At 59.6% G+C, this 17,383-nt stretch overlaps 1 protein-coding gene across 7 annotated transcripts in view; it reads right to left on the bottom strand.

Moving 5' to 3' along the window:
- COL18A1 (collagen type XVIII alpha 1 chain) overlaps window positions 1-17,383 on the bottom strand; it is a 96,367-nt gene that overhangs the window by 14,758 nt on the left and 64,226 nt on the right. For all 7 annotated transcript variants that reach the window (XM_043474599.1, XM_043474600.1, XM_043474593.1 and 4 more), the window contains 15 exons: window positions 15,704-15,793; window positions 14,816-14,875; window positions 12,712-12,841; window positions 8,336-8,412; window positions 7,690-7,875; window positions 7,361-7,387; window positions 6,168-6,230; window positions 5,977-6,063; window positions 5,623-5,676; window positions 5,325-5,483; window positions 4,393-4,455; window positions 3,563-3,589; window positions 2,191-2,322; window positions 1,791-1,853; window positions 569-595 (listed from right to left, as the gene is read on the bottom strand). In XM_043474599.1, coding sequence (XP_043330534.1) covers window positions 569-595; window positions 1,791-1,853; window positions 2,191-2,322; window positions 3,563-3,589; window positions 4,393-4,455; window positions 5,325-5,483; window positions 5,623-5,676; window positions 5,977-6,063; window positions 6,168-6,230; window positions 7,361-7,387; window positions 7,690-7,875; window positions 8,336-8,412; window positions 12,712-12,841; window positions 14,816-14,875; window positions 15,704-15,793 — 1,245 coding nt within the window. The remainder of the gene's footprint in view (window positions 1-568; window positions 596-1,790; window positions 1,854-2,190; window positions 2,323-3,562; window positions 3,590-4,392; window positions 4,456-5,324; window positions 5,484-5,622; window positions 5,677-5,976; window positions 6,064-6,167; window positions 6,231-7,360; window positions 7,388-7,689; window positions 7,876-8,335; window positions 8,413-12,711; window positions 12,842-14,815; window positions 14,876-15,703; window positions 15,794-17,383) is intronic.

Genomic DNA, 17,383 nt, shown 5'->3' with positions numbered 1-17,383 from the left:
ATGGTGCGGCAAGCCAGGCCACTGCGCCCCTCTGAGGAGCAGCCACACTCAGGGGACTATCACAGCTTTAGAAAGGTAAGAATTGCACCCTCCTTAAAAAGCAATTCTTTGAACTGTCCCAAAGGCTTGCAAATCAAAGCAGAATGCTCCAAGGGACTGGGTGGCGGGTAGGAGCTGACACTCAGTGGACCCTGCACAGCCGGGAAGGCTTGTATGCTGGGGGTGGGAGGCCATTGTCCTCCAGGGACAGAGAGAGGGGGCAGAGCCAAGTGAGGATGACCGAGAGAAGCAGCCAAGTTCTGTCCAGCACCACCCACTGCCATGGGTACCAACAGAGCCCCACTCCCTCTCCCCTCCATCAGCACAGACCTCGGACATGTGGAGCCAAGGGTCTGGATTCCCGCAGTCAGAAAGATGGCAGGGCCACCGCCCCCCACCCCAGCCCTGGGCACCTCTTCCCCATTAGATTTTCTTGTATTTTGCAAATCCCCCACGAGGAACTCCAGGCCACTGAGCAGTGGCTCCTGGCAGCAGCGAGCACCCCCAGGCTAACAGATCTCTCACTGACCTTGACTCCGGGCGTTCCAGGCGGTCCCTGTGGGGGGCAGAGAAGGAACAGGGCCCAGTCAGGGCTGCTCCTGCCCCTGAGGGTACAGCCTTTCCCCATAAGAAAACCAGCCCCTCCTGTGCTCATGACTTTTAACAAACATGGAGGAAAACGGCATGTGTCAACAGGGACCTGCACACCCCCATACTCCCAGAAGTGGTCTGTCCTTGGTACCTCGTGGTGCCCTGCAGATGATGAGCATTGAGTCCCCCCAACACAAAGAGACTTGCACTTTATTAACGAGAAACAAAGCTGCTATCCGACTGGCTGTTTCAACCTCACTCGAGGGTCTCCATCACTGAGGCCGTGGAACAGCCCACAGACCCCTCCGGGGTCAAAGGGCACTGCAGCTCTGTCCCTGGACCTAAAGAGGGGACCCCAGCCCCTTCGACCCTGCCTGGTCACCTCACATTTCACCTGATGCCAAGGCAGCCAACCACTACTGCCCCAAACTAAGCCTCTCTGCCGCATAAAGGAGAAGGTACCAACTTAAAGGGCAACACTGCTCTATTCCCAGTTAACTTCTGTCCAAGTGAGGACCCTCAAGCTGTGGTGCCCAGTGCAGGAGGCCTGATCCGCCACCCCCTCGCTGAGCTGAGACTCCAAGGGCCCAGCTGGACACAGGCTCCAGGCCCCCTAAGCATCTCCAGTGGGGTCTGTGTTGGCCCCTTAGGCTCCTGAGGGAAGGGAGCCCCTCCTCTGCCCATCCCAGGTGTCCTGTGCCCTGGACGAGCCCCTTGCACGTCCATCTGGTCTAGGCCCTGGTTATCTCTGGACACCAGGCTCTCAGCTGGACCTGATCCTGACCAGTGCACACATTGATGGCACGACGAGGTGGAACAGCATAGGACTGGCCCCATCTTGTTTTAATGAAAGTTTTGCTCAGGTCAAAAATGTGCCACAAAGTTAGAGCCGTAAGGAGACGTGGGTGGGAGTTTCTAGGAAGAACCATCTCTAGGGCCCAGCCTGCCATGTGGGCATTCAGCGCCACCACCAGTGGCACTTCTCACGCTGGAGACTTAACTCCCTCCCCGGCGGCCTGAGGTGGACAGTGTCCTGGACGCAGGCAGCTCGCCGCCCCTCACAGGGCTGCTCCTGGTGCCCACCAGAGGCCAGTCCCAGGGACGCCCTGCCCCCAGGAAGTCCCATCCCCAAGCTGACCAAGCCCAGCTCCGGCGCTTACCTGCAGCCCGTCAGCACCTCGGGCTGTTGACCAGAAGACGTTCCCAGAGCCTTCCATGTCGTCCTGGAGGAGAATACAGGGTGTTCTTCTCACAGGAAGGGACCTGGGCCCAGCCCCCGGAGAGGGTGGGTTCTCAGGGCGGGGGTCACCTGTTGTAGGGCTCCTGCTGGGTGGTGTCCCAGGACCCCAGACACACTGGGCTATAAATGTCCCCCCATTCCACACTCCGAGGCCGACCCGCCCGTCCTGGGCGACACGGCCAAGGGCTCCCCTGTGAAGACTCTGCCCCCCCCGCCCAGCCGAGACAAGCCCAGATAGGGGCGGCGCCGCTGTGGCCCCAGCAGTGACGGTCAGTGTGGGTGTCCGACGGCATGCGGAGCCAGGAGCAGCGGGTACTCACAAATCCCGCGGCGAATCCTGGGCCTGGGGGCCCGGGGGGACCAGGTGGCCCTGGCGGGCCTGCGGGTCCAGGGGCTCCTGCCAGGCCGTGCTCCCCAGGAGCGCCGATGGGGCCAGGGTCTCCCTTGCTGCCCTGTGCAGGTGGAGAATGTTGTCACCCTCAGTTCCAAGTGTTGCTAAACCCCAGGCAACCCAGCATTCTGGGTGCCCCGGCGTCATCCTGCCTATGTTTTACTCTGAAAAGTCAGAGCCCAGCAGGGGCTGCGCAAATCCCATGGCACCTTTGTGCTGACCCTACGAGACCCTGTCCACTTAACATGGAACCACTGCCGAATGAGAGTCCCAGACGGTGCCTAGGACACTCCTCCAGGCCCTCGGAGCTCAGCATGCGAGAAGGAGAAGCTCCACTAGAAGGAGCAGGCAGGGGGGTGGGACCCTGCTACCACAGGGGGAGGCCGGGGGGGCAGCCACTGGAGCTCCTGCATCTTGCTCTGGATGCTCGCCCGAGTGTGCTCTCAAGTCCGAGTGGCCCCCAAACCCGAGCGTCTAATTCTAGGGCCTGGGGTCTCAGCTACAGTGGACCTGACCTCACCTCTGCTGAATTTCACCCCCGGCTGTGCCTTTTCCCTCCCTGGAAACCTCACCAGCTTTTCCTGGTTATTGCTGAAGCCTGTACCTGTGCACGCATGTGTGTGTGTGTGTTTACACACCTGCATTTCCATTTTGAAACCCATTCCAGGCTCTTTCTAACCATCTGTCTAATCACTTCCCAATCCCACCGCCATCCTCCCCTGCTCCCCACGGACGGGCCTGGAGCTTCACCACCTAAGCAGCATCCTGGGGACAGGTGCTCACACCTGGGGAGGCTTCAGGTCAGTGCCCACTGGTCCAGCTCATGGATGGGCTGGGGCCTCGGGGAGGGGGGCACAGATGTGGCCATGGGGGTGTGGAGCCCCCGGGACCAGCTGTGTATGAGAGCACTCGGGACCTGCTCTGGACACACTGGGGTCCCAGCAGCAGCCCCCTCCCCCCTGCAGCTCCTCCCCCCACAGGCCCCATCCCCCCTGCAAACCCTCCCCCTGCAGCTCCTCTCCCACCCCCTCAGTCCCCCTCCTCCCTGCAGCCCCCCATCTTGTGGGTTTGGCTGGGTTACCAGCTCCTGAGCACATCTGCTCTCACGTCATCCCCAGACTAGAGCTTGGGTAGAAACGGTCTTGTAGGACAAACGTGGCACATGCTGCCGGGCGGTTCAGAGCTGGACCCCACGATCAGTGCCTGGGGGTTGACTCTCCCAGCCGCCGTGCCCCCAACCCACACCCTTGCCCGGGTCCATCCCGCTCAGGTAGAACAGCAGCACCAGGCTTCATCTGTACCTTGGGTCCTGGGGCGCCCGCCTCACCCTGCAGGAGAGAGCAGTTACTCCACAGTCGGACCAGGAGCTTCATCCCAGCCCACCGCCTTTCTCTAAAACTTCCAGGGTCTCCTCGTTTCCCTTGCGCAACCCTGGCTCTTCCTGCCATTGTCCCCCCATTTCAGGTGGGAATGGAGCCTCCGGGGGAGGCTCAGTCGTGGAAGGGCAGAGGTGACCTCGCTGCCCAGTGGTGAACACTGCCCCCTCCCCCACACACACCCAGGAGGAGAGGCCTTCTAGCTCAGTAGCTGCAGAACTCTGAGCACAGAGGGTTTCCCTAACACCGGCTCCTCTGCTGAGCCTCAGATAGCCGGGTTCTCAGGAAGGATCGTGGGGAGCGTCATCTCCATATGACTGTGTCGGCTCCTCCCCAGATCCACCCCCCAAAGCCACGTGGAAACCACAGGCCCAGCTACAGGTTTGTGCAGCCTTTAAGTTTCTCTGTTACTAATGCAACCAAAATACAAACTTGAAATAAAATGTTCAAACCAAGGAAAGCATCAATATTCTTCAAAACCTTTAGGCCAATCACTGCCATGAATACATAACATGAACAAGGGCCCGGGTTTTTACAGGAGCCCCAGCAGCCGGTTCTCAGCCAGCGAGAGAACCCAGGGCTCCCCGGCTGTCAGGCTGTGATGACCACAGCTCCCAGGTGGACTGAAGTCCTACCGCCCATGGTCTCCCCGCCGTGCAGCATTTCTCCTCCCTGGTGACCTGGGGCATTGCCATCCAAACACCCACATGCTATGGAGCTAGGTCAGCACCCCAGGCGCTGGGGGAGGGACTTACAAGGCTGCCTTTCTGTCCAGTCAGTCCTGGTTGTCCGTCTTTTCCTGGAGTACCTGGGGGTCCCTGGCGAGAGAGGAGCAGAGTGTGGGCAGATGGAATTCAGTCACTGAAAATAATTCATGGGTCGGCAGATGACCATCTGCACGTCCACAGGTTTCCTGGACAACACCCAAGACGCTCCTGGCCATGCTCTCGGGAGACCCGCCTACGGAGCACAGTTGAGGGCACTTGAATAACTTTGATCAGGTTTTTATCTATTTCTTCCACATTTTTAGTTTAATTTGAACTGTCAGTCAAATTGTGGGGGACAAGCAGGGCGGCCAGCCCCACAGGGAGGGGGACGCCTCAGGGGCTGAGGTTGGGCTGCTTGCGGACTCCTGGCCAAAGGTCCTCAGGCCTTCTGCAGGACAACCACAAGACACTGTGAACTCTGTCCTGAGCATGTTTCTGGTGACAATCAGGCTGCACACACCTGGCTCCTGTGACCCAGCCTCAACAGCAACACCCCCGGGCACCCGCCTGGCCACGGTGCAGGGTGTCCTGTGCTGCGAGCTGGGGCAGAGGAATCCTGAGGACCCTGTGTATAGCCAGTCGGCCAAACATGGGCCCCTCTGGGCCCCCTGTTCTCCAGGCAGCAGGGCCCACTCCTGCCCCATGAGAGTAACCCCTGGAAACGGCCTCTGCCAGGCCAGCTGACCTGCGTGTGGCCAGGGAGGTGAGCGGCCTTGCGTACAGTCACCTGCAGCTCGGCACCCAGAACCACCGGGCTGCCCAGTCGGGCCCCTCCCACCCAGAGGAGCCCAGAGAGAGGACCCCCCAGGAGGATGTGGGGGGTGGGGAGTAGAGAGCTGCTGAAGGGGCCGTGCGCCCACATTGACTGTCCCACGCAGGCCTGGACGTGAACAAGGGCGGGCGAGAGGAGGCAGGCTTACCGGGGGCCCCGGAAGCCCAGGCAGCCCATCCCTTCCAGGCACGCCGGGCAGGCCTGCGGGTCCAGGGACATCCGAGCTGTTCATCCCGAAGCGGCCTGGCTCTCCCGGCAGGCCTGGGACGCCAGGGGGCCCCGGGGGGCCAGGGAAGCCGCGAGGGCCCTGGACATGGAATAACAGAGCATGGTCACTGCACACAGCACTGGCTGCAGGGTGCCCCGCCAGGCCTCACACCGCACCACAGGCTCCCCTGGCGCCTGGGGACAGCGAGTCGCGGTCACCATGGCCAAGGGATACTCACGCGGAGGCTCTCCAGGTCGCCTCCAAAACCGGAGCCCTCCATGTCGATAAAGGTCTGAGGAGAGAGACCGGGTCAGAAGGAGCCCAGGCTGCCCACCTCCAGTCACTGGTGAGGCGGCAGCCTGGCCAGCGCTGGGCTTCCCTGAGCCATGCAGGACTTTCCTGCTGGCCCCCAGCCCCACTGCATAACGAGCCCCACGGGGGCAGGAGCTGAGTCTCCGGGCCTGGACGCCCCGGGGAGGCCGGGTCTGGACTGAGCGGTGTGTATGGCCTCAGGAAGCCGAGGTCTGCAGGTGGGTGGGAGGCCCCTCTGCTGGGACAGGGCTGACCCTGAAGTGGGAGAAGCAGGACTCACCAGCCTGTCGGGTTTGAAGGAGGGCCCTGGGGGCCCCGGGGGCCCCTGGGGTCCTGGGGGTCCCCTCGGTCCGATTCCAGGATCCCCCTGTGAACAGAAGACCCAGTTATACCAGAGTGCATGGCCCCACATAGGATCAGGGTGGAGAACAGCTCACGCCCCCCCCCACACCCATCCTGGTTACCACTCACCTTCTCGCCCTTAGGGCCCACGTCTCCTGGGGTTCCTGGGAAGCCCTGTGGCCCAGTGTCCCCCTGGAAGACAGAGGCCAGGCGGCTCGGTCAGGAGAAGGCCTTGTGCCTTGTCCCCGGCCGAGCCACCACCGACACGTGGCTGTGTGCCCACACAGCAGTGCAGAGCAGACGGGGTCGGGTCCCCGGGGTGGTGGGGACGTCATGGGGGCTGCAGTGGGCACCACCGGCCTCGGAGATGTGAGCCCCTCCGGGGAGCGGCGCCCCACAGAGGTGACCGCAGTGTCCCGTGCACGCCAGGCTGGAGGGCGGCACCCTGTCCATCACGTGTGTGCTGTGGGGGCACCGAGGACAGGAGAGCCACGTGTGCACGGCCCGGGTGAGTGGGCCGAGGTCGAGCACCCTAAATTGCCCTCAGTGTGACTGAGTGTCCACGACCAGGGCTCTTCTGATGCGAGGCCCAATGCACCCTGATCCGGGAGCTAGCTAGTCCAGTCACTGGACCCTGGATTCCACACACACATACACACGCACACGCACACACGCATCCCTCTCTGCCGAGGCCCCCGCCACGACTGAGCCGAGCTCTGGTCTCAGGTGGGAAGAGGCTCCTGCAGGACGTCCCCCCGCCCTGTCCCTCCTGAGTCTCTCTAAAGGCTGAGTCTCACTTAATCCCACGAGCCTCCCCAGGCCTCCTCATCACCGTTCGCTGGTCTGTTGTTCCCTAAATCTTTATCTGAAACTTCATGAGTCATTTTACTTTGCTTCTTGGAAATAGCATTCGATCATTTTTAAAATCCAAACAAACTCTGACCCATGAGCAGGTTGATGAGCCTGCTGTTCCTGCTGCGAGCGTGCCTCGTTTTCTCCACGTGCCGTGCCCCCCACCCACACTCAGGCTGCTCCTCTGTCATCTGTCTTTTCCTCTAGAATCGGAAGCTTTACCTTTCATTTCTTTCCTTTTCTTTGTTCCTAGTAGTCTACACATCTCAATCCACCGGCTTAACTTTATGTTTTTCTATCAACAGGTAAACTTACATTTTGTTAACAAAAGGTAAGTTTCATTTTCAAAATATTTTGAAATCTCTCCAGTAGGTTGAGTTCAAAGAATCCCAGGGGTGGGGAAGTGGAGAGCCGAAGGCCTCCTGCAAGCATCACAGATAACACAGGTTCTGAACGAAAAGGCAACTTACGGGCTTCCCGTCTTCGCCAGGATCACCCTGGAAGGCAGGAGAGAACCATTAGTGACAGAAAATTACAGCCCTGACCCTACCCTGAGCTGAACATGGAAATGGACTCCAGGCCCCCAACCAACCCCCAGTGTGCTGACTCCCACGGGGCTGGGAATTTTCCGTCTATCCAGGGCACTGCACCCACACCCCCTGGCCCCACCCCTGCGCCAGCCACCCTCCCGCTCCACCCAGGGAAGGAAGCCGCAGTCTGGGTCCAGGACCCAGCGCCACCCCCGCCCCGACCCGCCCAAGCCCCACCCCCAGCTAGACAAAGGGGAGATGGTACTCACGGGCTCACCATCCCTTCCAGGGGTGCCGTCCTTCCCCGGGGGTCCCGGGGGCCCAGGGGGTCCCTGTGGTCCGGAAACAGGCTGTCCCTCGTGGCTCTCTATGGCTGGGCCTGCAGGACCCTGGGGGCCGATGGGGCCGGGGGGGCCCTGAGCGCCGGGCTCTCCCTTCTGCCCCTTCAGGCCTCGCTGAGGACAAAGAGAAGAGGGTACAGGCTGGGAGGGGAGGTGCACACACACTCACCTGCATCCCTGGCGTGGCCCAGGTCACCCAGAGGGCACAGACAGGCACAGTGGACAGGCAAGGGGACATGCAGACTGGACATGCTTGTGGACACACATGGGGAGCTGCCACGGTGGGGCGGTCACCAGCAGAGGTCTGCCAGTCATCACCCACCCTGCCCACAAGCTCTGACTGGGGGCCTCCCCAGCCGTGGATGCCCAGTACTGCTGGAGACCCCGAGTGCGGGTACAAGATGGGACACAGAGGGCAGGCGGGAGCCAAGAGCTCCACCAGGGTCCCCAGGGAGTAGGACCCCAGGGAGCGGGGTCCCAAGGAGCAGGACCCCAGGGATCAGGGTCCCTGGGAACAGGTCAGGGGCACTGGCTGCGCTGGGGGCCCTGTGGTTCTGGGTCAAGGACGCCTCACCTCTTCCATGCTGCTCCCAGGGCTCCAAACACTCTTGTCCCACATGCTGACCGTGCCCAAGCTGGGGAGGGTCTGAGCTGAGGGAGGCAGAGGTGGCCGTCAGACCCTCTCCAGGGCTGCCCGCCCACCTGGCGCGCAGCCCCGGCCGGGTTCCCCGAGGATACACTCTTCTCCAGATGGAACCATCTGAGGGTTGGTGGCACCCCCACGACCCTCCTCCCCTGAGCGCCAGGCATCTCCGGGGAGCGAGGGACTCTGAGAACCTGACCCACATGTGGGAAGTCAGCACTGTTCTGTGCGGTGACCTAACCCAGGTCTCCACGGGCCCAGTCATGTCCTTGCGGCTTCTTTGGGGAGATGGTGATGGTGGGCATCCCAGGACCTATCGGGGGTCTGCCCACAGGCCAGATCTGGTCAGATCCAGCCTCGGCCCAAGAACCCACCAAAATACACAGAAGAGTGGGTGTGGAGTGAGCACCCGTGGCAGGGACGCCCGCAGCATGGACATTCTCCGTGTGGACGCCCACGGCGTGGATGCCCGACCCCGACACCTCAGCCTGCTCATCTCCCCGCCCGTCTGCGGTTCCTCTCCACTGGGTACAGGATGGTGCCCCCCGCTTTGTGATGGACAGCACTTTTGGGGTGACCTTTAAGGCTGTTCCCCTAAAGCCGTCACCCGATGTGTCTGCATCACAGAGTCAGTTAGAAAATAGGATTCAAGCTGCACTCTGACGTCCTGCCTCCTGAGGGTCTGCCCTCACTGGGTCCTGATCACGTCCTGACAGAGCTGGATGCTGAGCCTGGAGCTGGATGGGACCTGGGGCCCCTGAGCTGACCATGGACCGGCCCACTCAGGAACGGCTTGCCTTTCCAAGGTCCCACAGCGCTGAGGGTCATCTGTGCCCTTCCCAGAAGAACTGGGGTCATGATCTCTGTGCCCATGACCCCTGTGCCCACCTGCAGCCACTTCTGGGTTTGCCTTGCTCAGTAAGGGAGCCACCCAGTGAGGGCCCCATCACCCCAACCAACTCCACCCCACCCCCTGGGACTCACCAAGTCACCAGTTGACCACTAGAGGGCCCCCACACTGCCCGAGATGGCCTAGGGGGGAACCCTCCCAGGTCTCTACTAGTGTCAGCATGGTTTCAGGCAAAATTAAAATCCCGGCCTTAGAAAACATTTAAAAGCGGCAAAACATCGCTCAGAGAAAGTAAAGACCTAAATAAGCCAAAGGAGACAGATCCCCGAGTGCGGGGTCAGAAAACTGGACATTAGCTTGACGTCCAGGCCCAGCCCCACACCGACCTGCACTGTCAGTGAGGATCTAAAATTCATACAAAGTATGAAGCCCACAGAACACCGAAGTGGGTTCGTGAAGGAAGAGCAAGGCTGGAGGATCCACACCACCTGGGCCAGGCTTATCCTAAAGTGGTCAGCCCCATGTGAAATGACTGTGGAGACGCTGAGACAGGGTCCCTACGGAGCAGAGTCCAGAAACGCGCACGCACGCACACAGTTGTGCTCAGCAAAGGCCCCAGGGTGATGCAGACCCGGGGAGACGGTCCTTCCAGCAAACATGCTGGAGCCACCTATAGAGCCGCATCCATGGGTCACAGCCCCAAGCGAAAATCTAAAATTGTGCCAGCCTCTCAGACATGACTCCAACACTGAGACCCATAAAGAGAGACTGATCCGGGGGCTTCCCTGGATGTCCAGTGGTTAGAACTCGCCCTTCCACTGCAGGGGTGCATGGTCAGTCCCTGGTCAGGGAACTAAGATCCCACGAGCCAGGCGTGCATGTTAAGTCACTTCAGTCGTGTCCGACTCTTTGCGACCCTATGGACTGTAGCCCATCAAGCTCCCCTGTCCATGAAATTCTCCAGAAAAGAATACTGGAGTGGGTTGCAATTTCCTCCTCCAGGGAATCTTCCTGACCCAGGGATCGATCCTACGTCTCCTGCGATTCCTGCCCTGCAGGAATCCACTGTGCCACTGGGGAAGCCCCACAAACCAAGAGATGGGGCAAAAAATAAAGAAAAGAACAAACATATACATCTAATCTCATCAAAGTTACAAGCTCGCGCTCTTCTAAGTCACTTAACAAAATGAGAAGGTGAGCCCTGGACTGAGAGACCCTCCAGCGGAGGAGGCATGTCCAGAGTACATGAACTCTCAGGAGCGCTGTGCCCAGTAAAATGAAGGCGTGAGTTTGGGAGAGATTCCTCACAGAGGAAGACACAGGAACTGCAGGTGCGCCCACAAGAAGATGCCCCACAGTGCCCATCATCAGCAGGATGCAAACTAAAGCCAGGGAGACATGGCCACACCACTGTTGGGACGGGTACAGCAAAAGGGCCAAGGTGCCAGGCACTGGTGGGGACCCACACCCCAGGGCGGTTACCTGGGGCAGCTGCCATGGCAGTGCGTGGCAGTTCCCTGTGACATACACTCCTTCCACTCCACCCAGGTGCTGACCCATGGCAAATGGAAGCATGTGGCCACGGACCCTGCACACAAACCCCACGGCCACCTTTCTGTAGCAACCCCAAGTGCCCACCTACCCAGAGAAACTCTACTTGGCCACAAGATGGTGACTCTCAGAACACTGATGCTGAGTAAATGGATCAGACAAAGTCCTGGATTCCCTTTAAGTAAAATTCTAAGAAGTGCCAACATCTGCAGCGACAGAGCAGGTCCGTGGCTGCCTGGGAATGGGGGTGTGGAGTGGGGGGCCTGCAAAGGGGCTGACAGAGCTTTCATGCCTTGCCTGGGGCGATGGTTTCAGGGGTGGACAAGTAGGTTGAAACGTCTCAAATTGTGTGTTTCAAATATGTGCAACTTCACACACTACTACGTATAGAATAGATAACTAACAAGGACCTACTGTATAGCACAGGGAACTCCACTCAACATTCTGTGATAACCTATATGAGAAAAGAATCTGACAAAGAATGAATAAATGTACACGGATAACTGAATCACTGTGCTGTATACCCAAAATTAACCCAATGATGTACATCAACTCTACTTCAATAAAATAAAAAAAATGTGCAGTTTATGATATGTTGATTATACTTCAAAGCAAAGGCAAACCAAAAAATAAAGCCAGACCCATCATGGCGCTATCAAGGGGTCTGGGACGGCCCTGACTGGGGCCCTAGGCAGCAGAGCATGGCAAAACGGGGGTGGGACATGTACCTCACTCGCGATGCTGGGGCTCTGGCAGTACCCTAACTGGCTCTGTGACAAATGTAACAAGCACACGTGCCCCAAACATGGGGTATGAACAGTGGGACCTGGGCACAGTGGTCAATTCTCTCGTCTGTTCTTTCCTGCTTCTAAGTTGGCTGCATCAAACATGTAATATTTCAGTAATTTTTAAAAGTGATAAATGCTTTTCTCCAAAATAAAAAAAAAATCTATACAATTTTCTAAACCTACTAAGTGCTGCAAACACAGCTCTACAGGTGTCTCCCTAAGACCCCGGTTACCCATCAGACACTGACCTGGGCACCGCGGTGAGGGACTTGGGAGATGTTGGTAACTAAGGAGCTGACGTTAAGGTGGGGAGTGTGTCCTGGGTCATCGGGGTGGAACCCAGTCATCACACGAGGCCCCCAAACAGACGAGGAGGCAGGAGGGGAGTCAGAGCAGGAGAAGGACCCCCCCCCCCCGACAGGGCTGGGCCAGGGCCAGAGGAACACGGTGGGAGTGGGATCCTGACAGCTCCCTGAGTGAGAGGAAGCCAGTCTCCCCGGAGGGAAGGCAGCCATGGGCACGGTACAGGACAAACCTCCCCCTGAGACGGTGAGGGAGCCCCCGGCCCTGCCATAAGAACTCACTCCGTGGGCGCCTGTCACCCCGTGACGGGCGGCTGTGCATGAGCCCACGGTCCACTTCCCAGTGTGTCCCAAGCGCCCGGGCCTGACCACCCTCTGGGCCCAAATGCTGCCCACCTTCCCAGAGGTCCAGTCAGAGGCACCTTTGCCCCCCCCTCAAAACCAGCTCCTGCGTTCTCCCGGTGAGCCCCCTGCCCCCAGGCTTGGGAGTGGTAGCACCCTTGGGATGGTCCTGTAACCCCCAGGAAAGCAGGAAACACCACGTCCGTGGGGCAGCAACGGGGCGGGGTGGGTGCAGAGCCCCCAACAGTGGGGCATCCATGCGACAGATGGGAGCCCCTCACCTGCCACGCACATGGGCCCACATACTGCCTGCCCATGCACACACCAGGGACATGCATAGACCAGTAACACACACACCACTAACGTGCACATACCAGGAATGTACACACACCAGGAACACACGCTATGAACACACACAGCCGCGAACACGCACTCACCACTAACACACATACGCGCCACCTCGGCAGGCTTTACCTCCTAACGAAGACACCGTGGTTGACTCCTCTACTTCCTCAGTTCTTAAATCCTCCTCGTTGCCGACTCCGGCCAAGGGTGGAGAAGTGACTGGAGGAGCCTCGGGGAGCCTGGGTCCCAGGGACGCGCCCTGGTAAGAGTGGGAAGCAGCTCCGTTATTCAGTGACACGTGTGGCCCGCACGCTGTCAGGTTTACACACATTTGGTTGTAAGATGAGATTTTACAAAAGTTAAGAAGAAACCATCAGGGACTCCATCTTGGACAAGAAGAAGCTCCAGGCCCCTCCAGGGCCGTTTTCTTCTGAGCAGCTCATGCGGTGGGGGTCTCCTGACCCTGAACCCCCCATACCTGGAGGGACGGACGAGACCCTACCCTCCCTCATCCCCCATTCGGAGCCCAGGATGGCCCCTTGGAACTCAGGGAGCCTTGGCTCCTGCCTGTGGTCTTGACAGTGACGGGCATGTGGCCATCACCATGCACCAGAGGTGGCGTGGCAGCACGTGTCCTCGGAGAGGGTCCTGACCCAGCACCCAAGGCCCAGTGATTCCACCTGCCCCCCATCCCAACCCCAAGGGATGAGGCTGACTCTGCCCTGAAAACTCTATTCCCTGTCCCCAGAGAACCTGGGGCTTCTAGGGCTCTGCCTTGAAAACCCACTCCAGTATTCTTGCCTAGAGAATCCTGTGGACAGAGGAGCCTGATGGGCTGCTGTCCATGGGGTCGCACAGAGTCGGACATGACTGAAGCGACTTAGCATGCATGCATGCATTGGAAAAGGAAATGGCAACCCACTCCAGTGTTCTTGCCTGGAGAATCCCAGGGACAGAGGAGCCTGGTCGGCTGCCATCTATGGGGTCGCAGAGTCGGACACAACTGAAGTGACTCAGCAGCAGCAGCAGCAGCCCTGAAAACTCACTTCCCTGCCCCGGGGCCTTTGGGGCTTCGAGGGTGAGTGCATAGGCACAGGTGAGATGCTTCCTGCACTCCCTGTCCACACTCGGGACGCACTCCCTGGGGATACTGCTCCGGAGACGGTGCTGGCCATGTGCCCGGAACCACTGTCCCCATGAGGCTCATCCGGTGGGCGAGCAGCCCCTATGGCAGACACAAGGCCTCCCTTGCAGCCAGAACCCTCTGATGTGGGCGAGGTCCTCAGGGACCAAATGTCAGTCAGTCACGCTGACACCCCAGACCCCCTGGGAGTGGGAGAGCGGAGGCCCGGAGAACCATGGAGGGTGCACAGAGGGTGCTGAGCAACTGAGCATGCCCAGGACCAGGCCAGGCCTGCACAGCGGCTTCCGCACGGCGCCCCCCGACTCCTCCCCACGGCCTCGGCCGGGTTTTGTGGAGCTGGAGCTGGCAGGGGCAGCCGGCTAGTTAGCACACTACAGGCTGGATGACTCCCTCTCTGAGCCATCCCCCCGCAATCTGTTGAGAGGCTACATGGCTGCAGCACTCAACGCCTTGGCACCAGCATGGTGGGGACACTGCAGTCTCTGTGGTTTGTGCCCGGGGCCCCTGGGTAGACAGCTGAAGAGAGGACAGGCCATGTGACAGGCAGGGATGCTGTGGGTACCACCCACTGACACTGTCCAGGGGTCTGCCAGGCGCCAGAGTCAGCACTGCTCTAGCAAGTGCAAAGCCAGAGAGGCCCCAGTGCCCCTGGAATCAGGGGGTCCGCTGACCACTCACCCCAGGGCAACTCAGTGACACCCGAGCCCTGGAAGAGATGACACTAGGGGTGGTGTGGGGGTGGGACACACGGTGGGTCCAGACGGGAGAAGGGGACATCCTTGTCAATCCCCAGATGCCCCAGCCTGTGTGCTATTCCAGGCAGTGGGGGCTACACAGCAGAGTCACCCCTGGGTCCCCTATGGCCCCGCGAGCTGACAGGAGATGCAAACACAGACACCCGAGGAAGGCCTGAGCCAGACCCCAGGCTGGAAAGGATATTCCCTCCCAGGAAGGAGCAGAGATGGGAAGGTGTAGCCCTGACTCAGCCTGAGTCCAATCCCCCATCTCCAGTGGGAATTTGTCCTGAGAAGTCGCACACACGTGTGCACAGGTGTGCCCGACACCTCATCCACAGGCCCCAGCACTCACCAACTCCTCCCGGAGATGCTCCTGGGTCTCCACGAGCCCGCTGCCCAGGTCTCCGGATGCCTGTGGGGTTGACAGGGAACAAGTTGATGGCTGAAACTCCCAACCCCCGGGAGCTCAGGGTCAGGGGGAAGGCAGGCCACGAGGAGGTCAGCCAGTCATCGACAAGGCTTGTGTCCATCAGACTTCTTAGGATGAATGGCCTTTAGGAAACCAATGTGGCCCCTGGCTGGACACCCAAAGACCTTCTTGGAGGGTATCCCTTCCTCTCCTGTCCCGGAACACTATCCTTGGAAACGGCCCAGAGGGGAGGCCCCACACAGGGACCCTCGGGGCTGGGACACGGCTGCAGGCCCCACTCCCTGGACCGGTCACTGCATGCGGCTGGACCATCTCCCAGTTCACAGTGCTGGGCTCACAGGAGCTGCTGGGACCTGGGGCCACCGCAGGGACACAGGTCTTCTGCCCATCTGTCCTTCACACAGAGAAGTGGTGTGTCTTCTGCCTTAGGCCCCAGGGACTGCGTGCACGCATACACGTGACCGCACACACACACATTTTTTGCTCTGGCAACTACCAGTGACGCTATCACCCAATGGGCGCCCCAGGCATGATCTTTAACTTTTATGTTCCATGCCTGTTTCTATGTGGAAAGTTCCAGGCAAGGGAGGCTCACCTGAGGGTCCTCAGGGTGACGTTATGGGCAGATAGAAACGTGATCACAGGTAACATCCACCCAAAGGATCAATTGTCAGAGACCTCTCTGGTCCCAGTCATTTTGAGGCTTCCAGGTAAGACCCACCGCACCCTGGCCTGGGCCCCTCCTCCCACGGAGCAAAGGGGAGGGAGGAGGAGGGGGCCCCCCGCCCGAGCCAGGCAGTGGCCACTCACCCCATCATCATCGTCGTCCTCGTCCTCGTCCTGGCAGTGCCGGGGGCTCACCCGAGGATCCCTGCGCAACCTCAGCTCTGAGATCAGACCCTGAACACAGAGGGAGGGGAGGGTCACCAGGGGTCCTGGGACGGAAGACCCCGACTCAGGCCGGGCCCAGCTCAGAGCCAGGCATGTCTGAGGTCGGGTCCAGCGGTGACACGGCAGGGGTTAATGTCACAGCAGGTGACACCACCCACTCCCTCTCTCTTCCCAAGGATGCTCATCACCCTCTGGGTGGTGCCACGCACTCCCTCATGTGGTCCCAGCGCTGCACCGGGCGCCTGGACACAGCATGAGCAGAGAAGAGGTCATCGGAGCGCAGAGTCCCCGGAGGCGGTTTCCCCTTGGGGCGTGAGGCGGAGGGCACTGGGCAGGGGGAGGTCGGGGGCGGCAGGCACCTGCTGGGCAGTGTCCTGAGTCATGAGTGTCGACAACAGCCTGTGGAGAGGACTGGGATCCCCACTCCGACAGGAAGCCTGAGGCAGGGCAGGGCCACGGCCAGGGACAGCATGATGGCTGAGGACCGCAGCCCGGCCACACTGGGGCCTCCACTGCAAGGCGTCCTGCTCCCAGAGGGCGACGCGACCGCAGGTTCCGAATCATGGTTGAGATTTCGAGCCCGTGTATGAGGCCACGGGATCCAGGCCTTCGGGGTCCTTTCTAGACGCTTTCCTGCCTGGAGGTCCTGAGTGGTCACAAACGTTTTTCTGGTATTTCTTTTGTTTTCTACTTAACATCTTCGTCCATGGGGATGAATCACTGCATCTTCTAAACAGAGACCACAATGCATTGCTTCTAAGAGGCACATTTTCACAGCTCTTAAAAACGGGCCAGCCTAGGTCAGGAGCTGGTACACTTCCTGGGTCAAGGGCCAGATGGTGACTGTTTTCAGGCCTTTGTCACTGCTGCTCTGCGGATGTGTCGGGACATGAACCAGTCTGTGGACACTGGATGCGGCTGCTCTAACCAGACTGTGCGGGACCCTGAAATGTTCACGCGTCACAAAATGGTCTTCTTTGGTTTTTCCCAACCACTGGAACTCATAAGAGCCTTTCGAGGTTGTGGGCTGTACAAAGACAGGCAACGGGCGGGATGTCCTGGGGCCACACACTCACTCGACCAGGTCACGGTTTTTACTAACTAAGTGCCCTTCAGACTCCCTTTATCACTGACCTCCGTCTCATGGCCCTCCTGCTCCCGCATGACAACAAGCGAGTAACACCCCAGGTGTTCCCATGAACCCTCGCCTGAGGGCTCCACTCTTCTCTCCAGGCTCAGTTCAGGCCACCTCCTCCAGGAAGCCCTCTTGGACTCCCTCCCAAGGATCAGCACCTCCAAGGACCAGGTCTGCCCAGCTCCATATTCCACCCCCACATCTCTACTTTCCCTGATAGTGAGGTCTGTGTGTGTACATGTCATGTTTGTGTGCAAATGGATGTGCATGTGTATGAGTGTATAAATGTGTCATGCAGGCATGCATATAGTTGTGTGTGCACCTGCATCCATGCGCTCGTGTGTATGTGCACACGTGCATATGTGCACATGTGTGTGTGCATGTTCAGGCATAAACACCTGCTTCTGGGAGGTGAATGAGGTCAGCTGGGCCAGGTAGGGGGCCGAGGGAGACCCCCCATCCCC

The sequence above is a fragment of the Cervus canadensis genome, chromosome 7 (genome assembly GCF_019320065.1).
Source record: "Cervus canadensis isolate Bull #8, Minnesota chromosome 7, ASM1932006v1, whole genome shotgun sequence".
NCBI lineage: Eukaryota > Metazoa > Chordata > Mammalia > Artiodactyla > Cervidae > Cervus > Cervus canadensis.
This window is presented reverse-complemented; position numbering and strand designations above follow the sequence as displayed.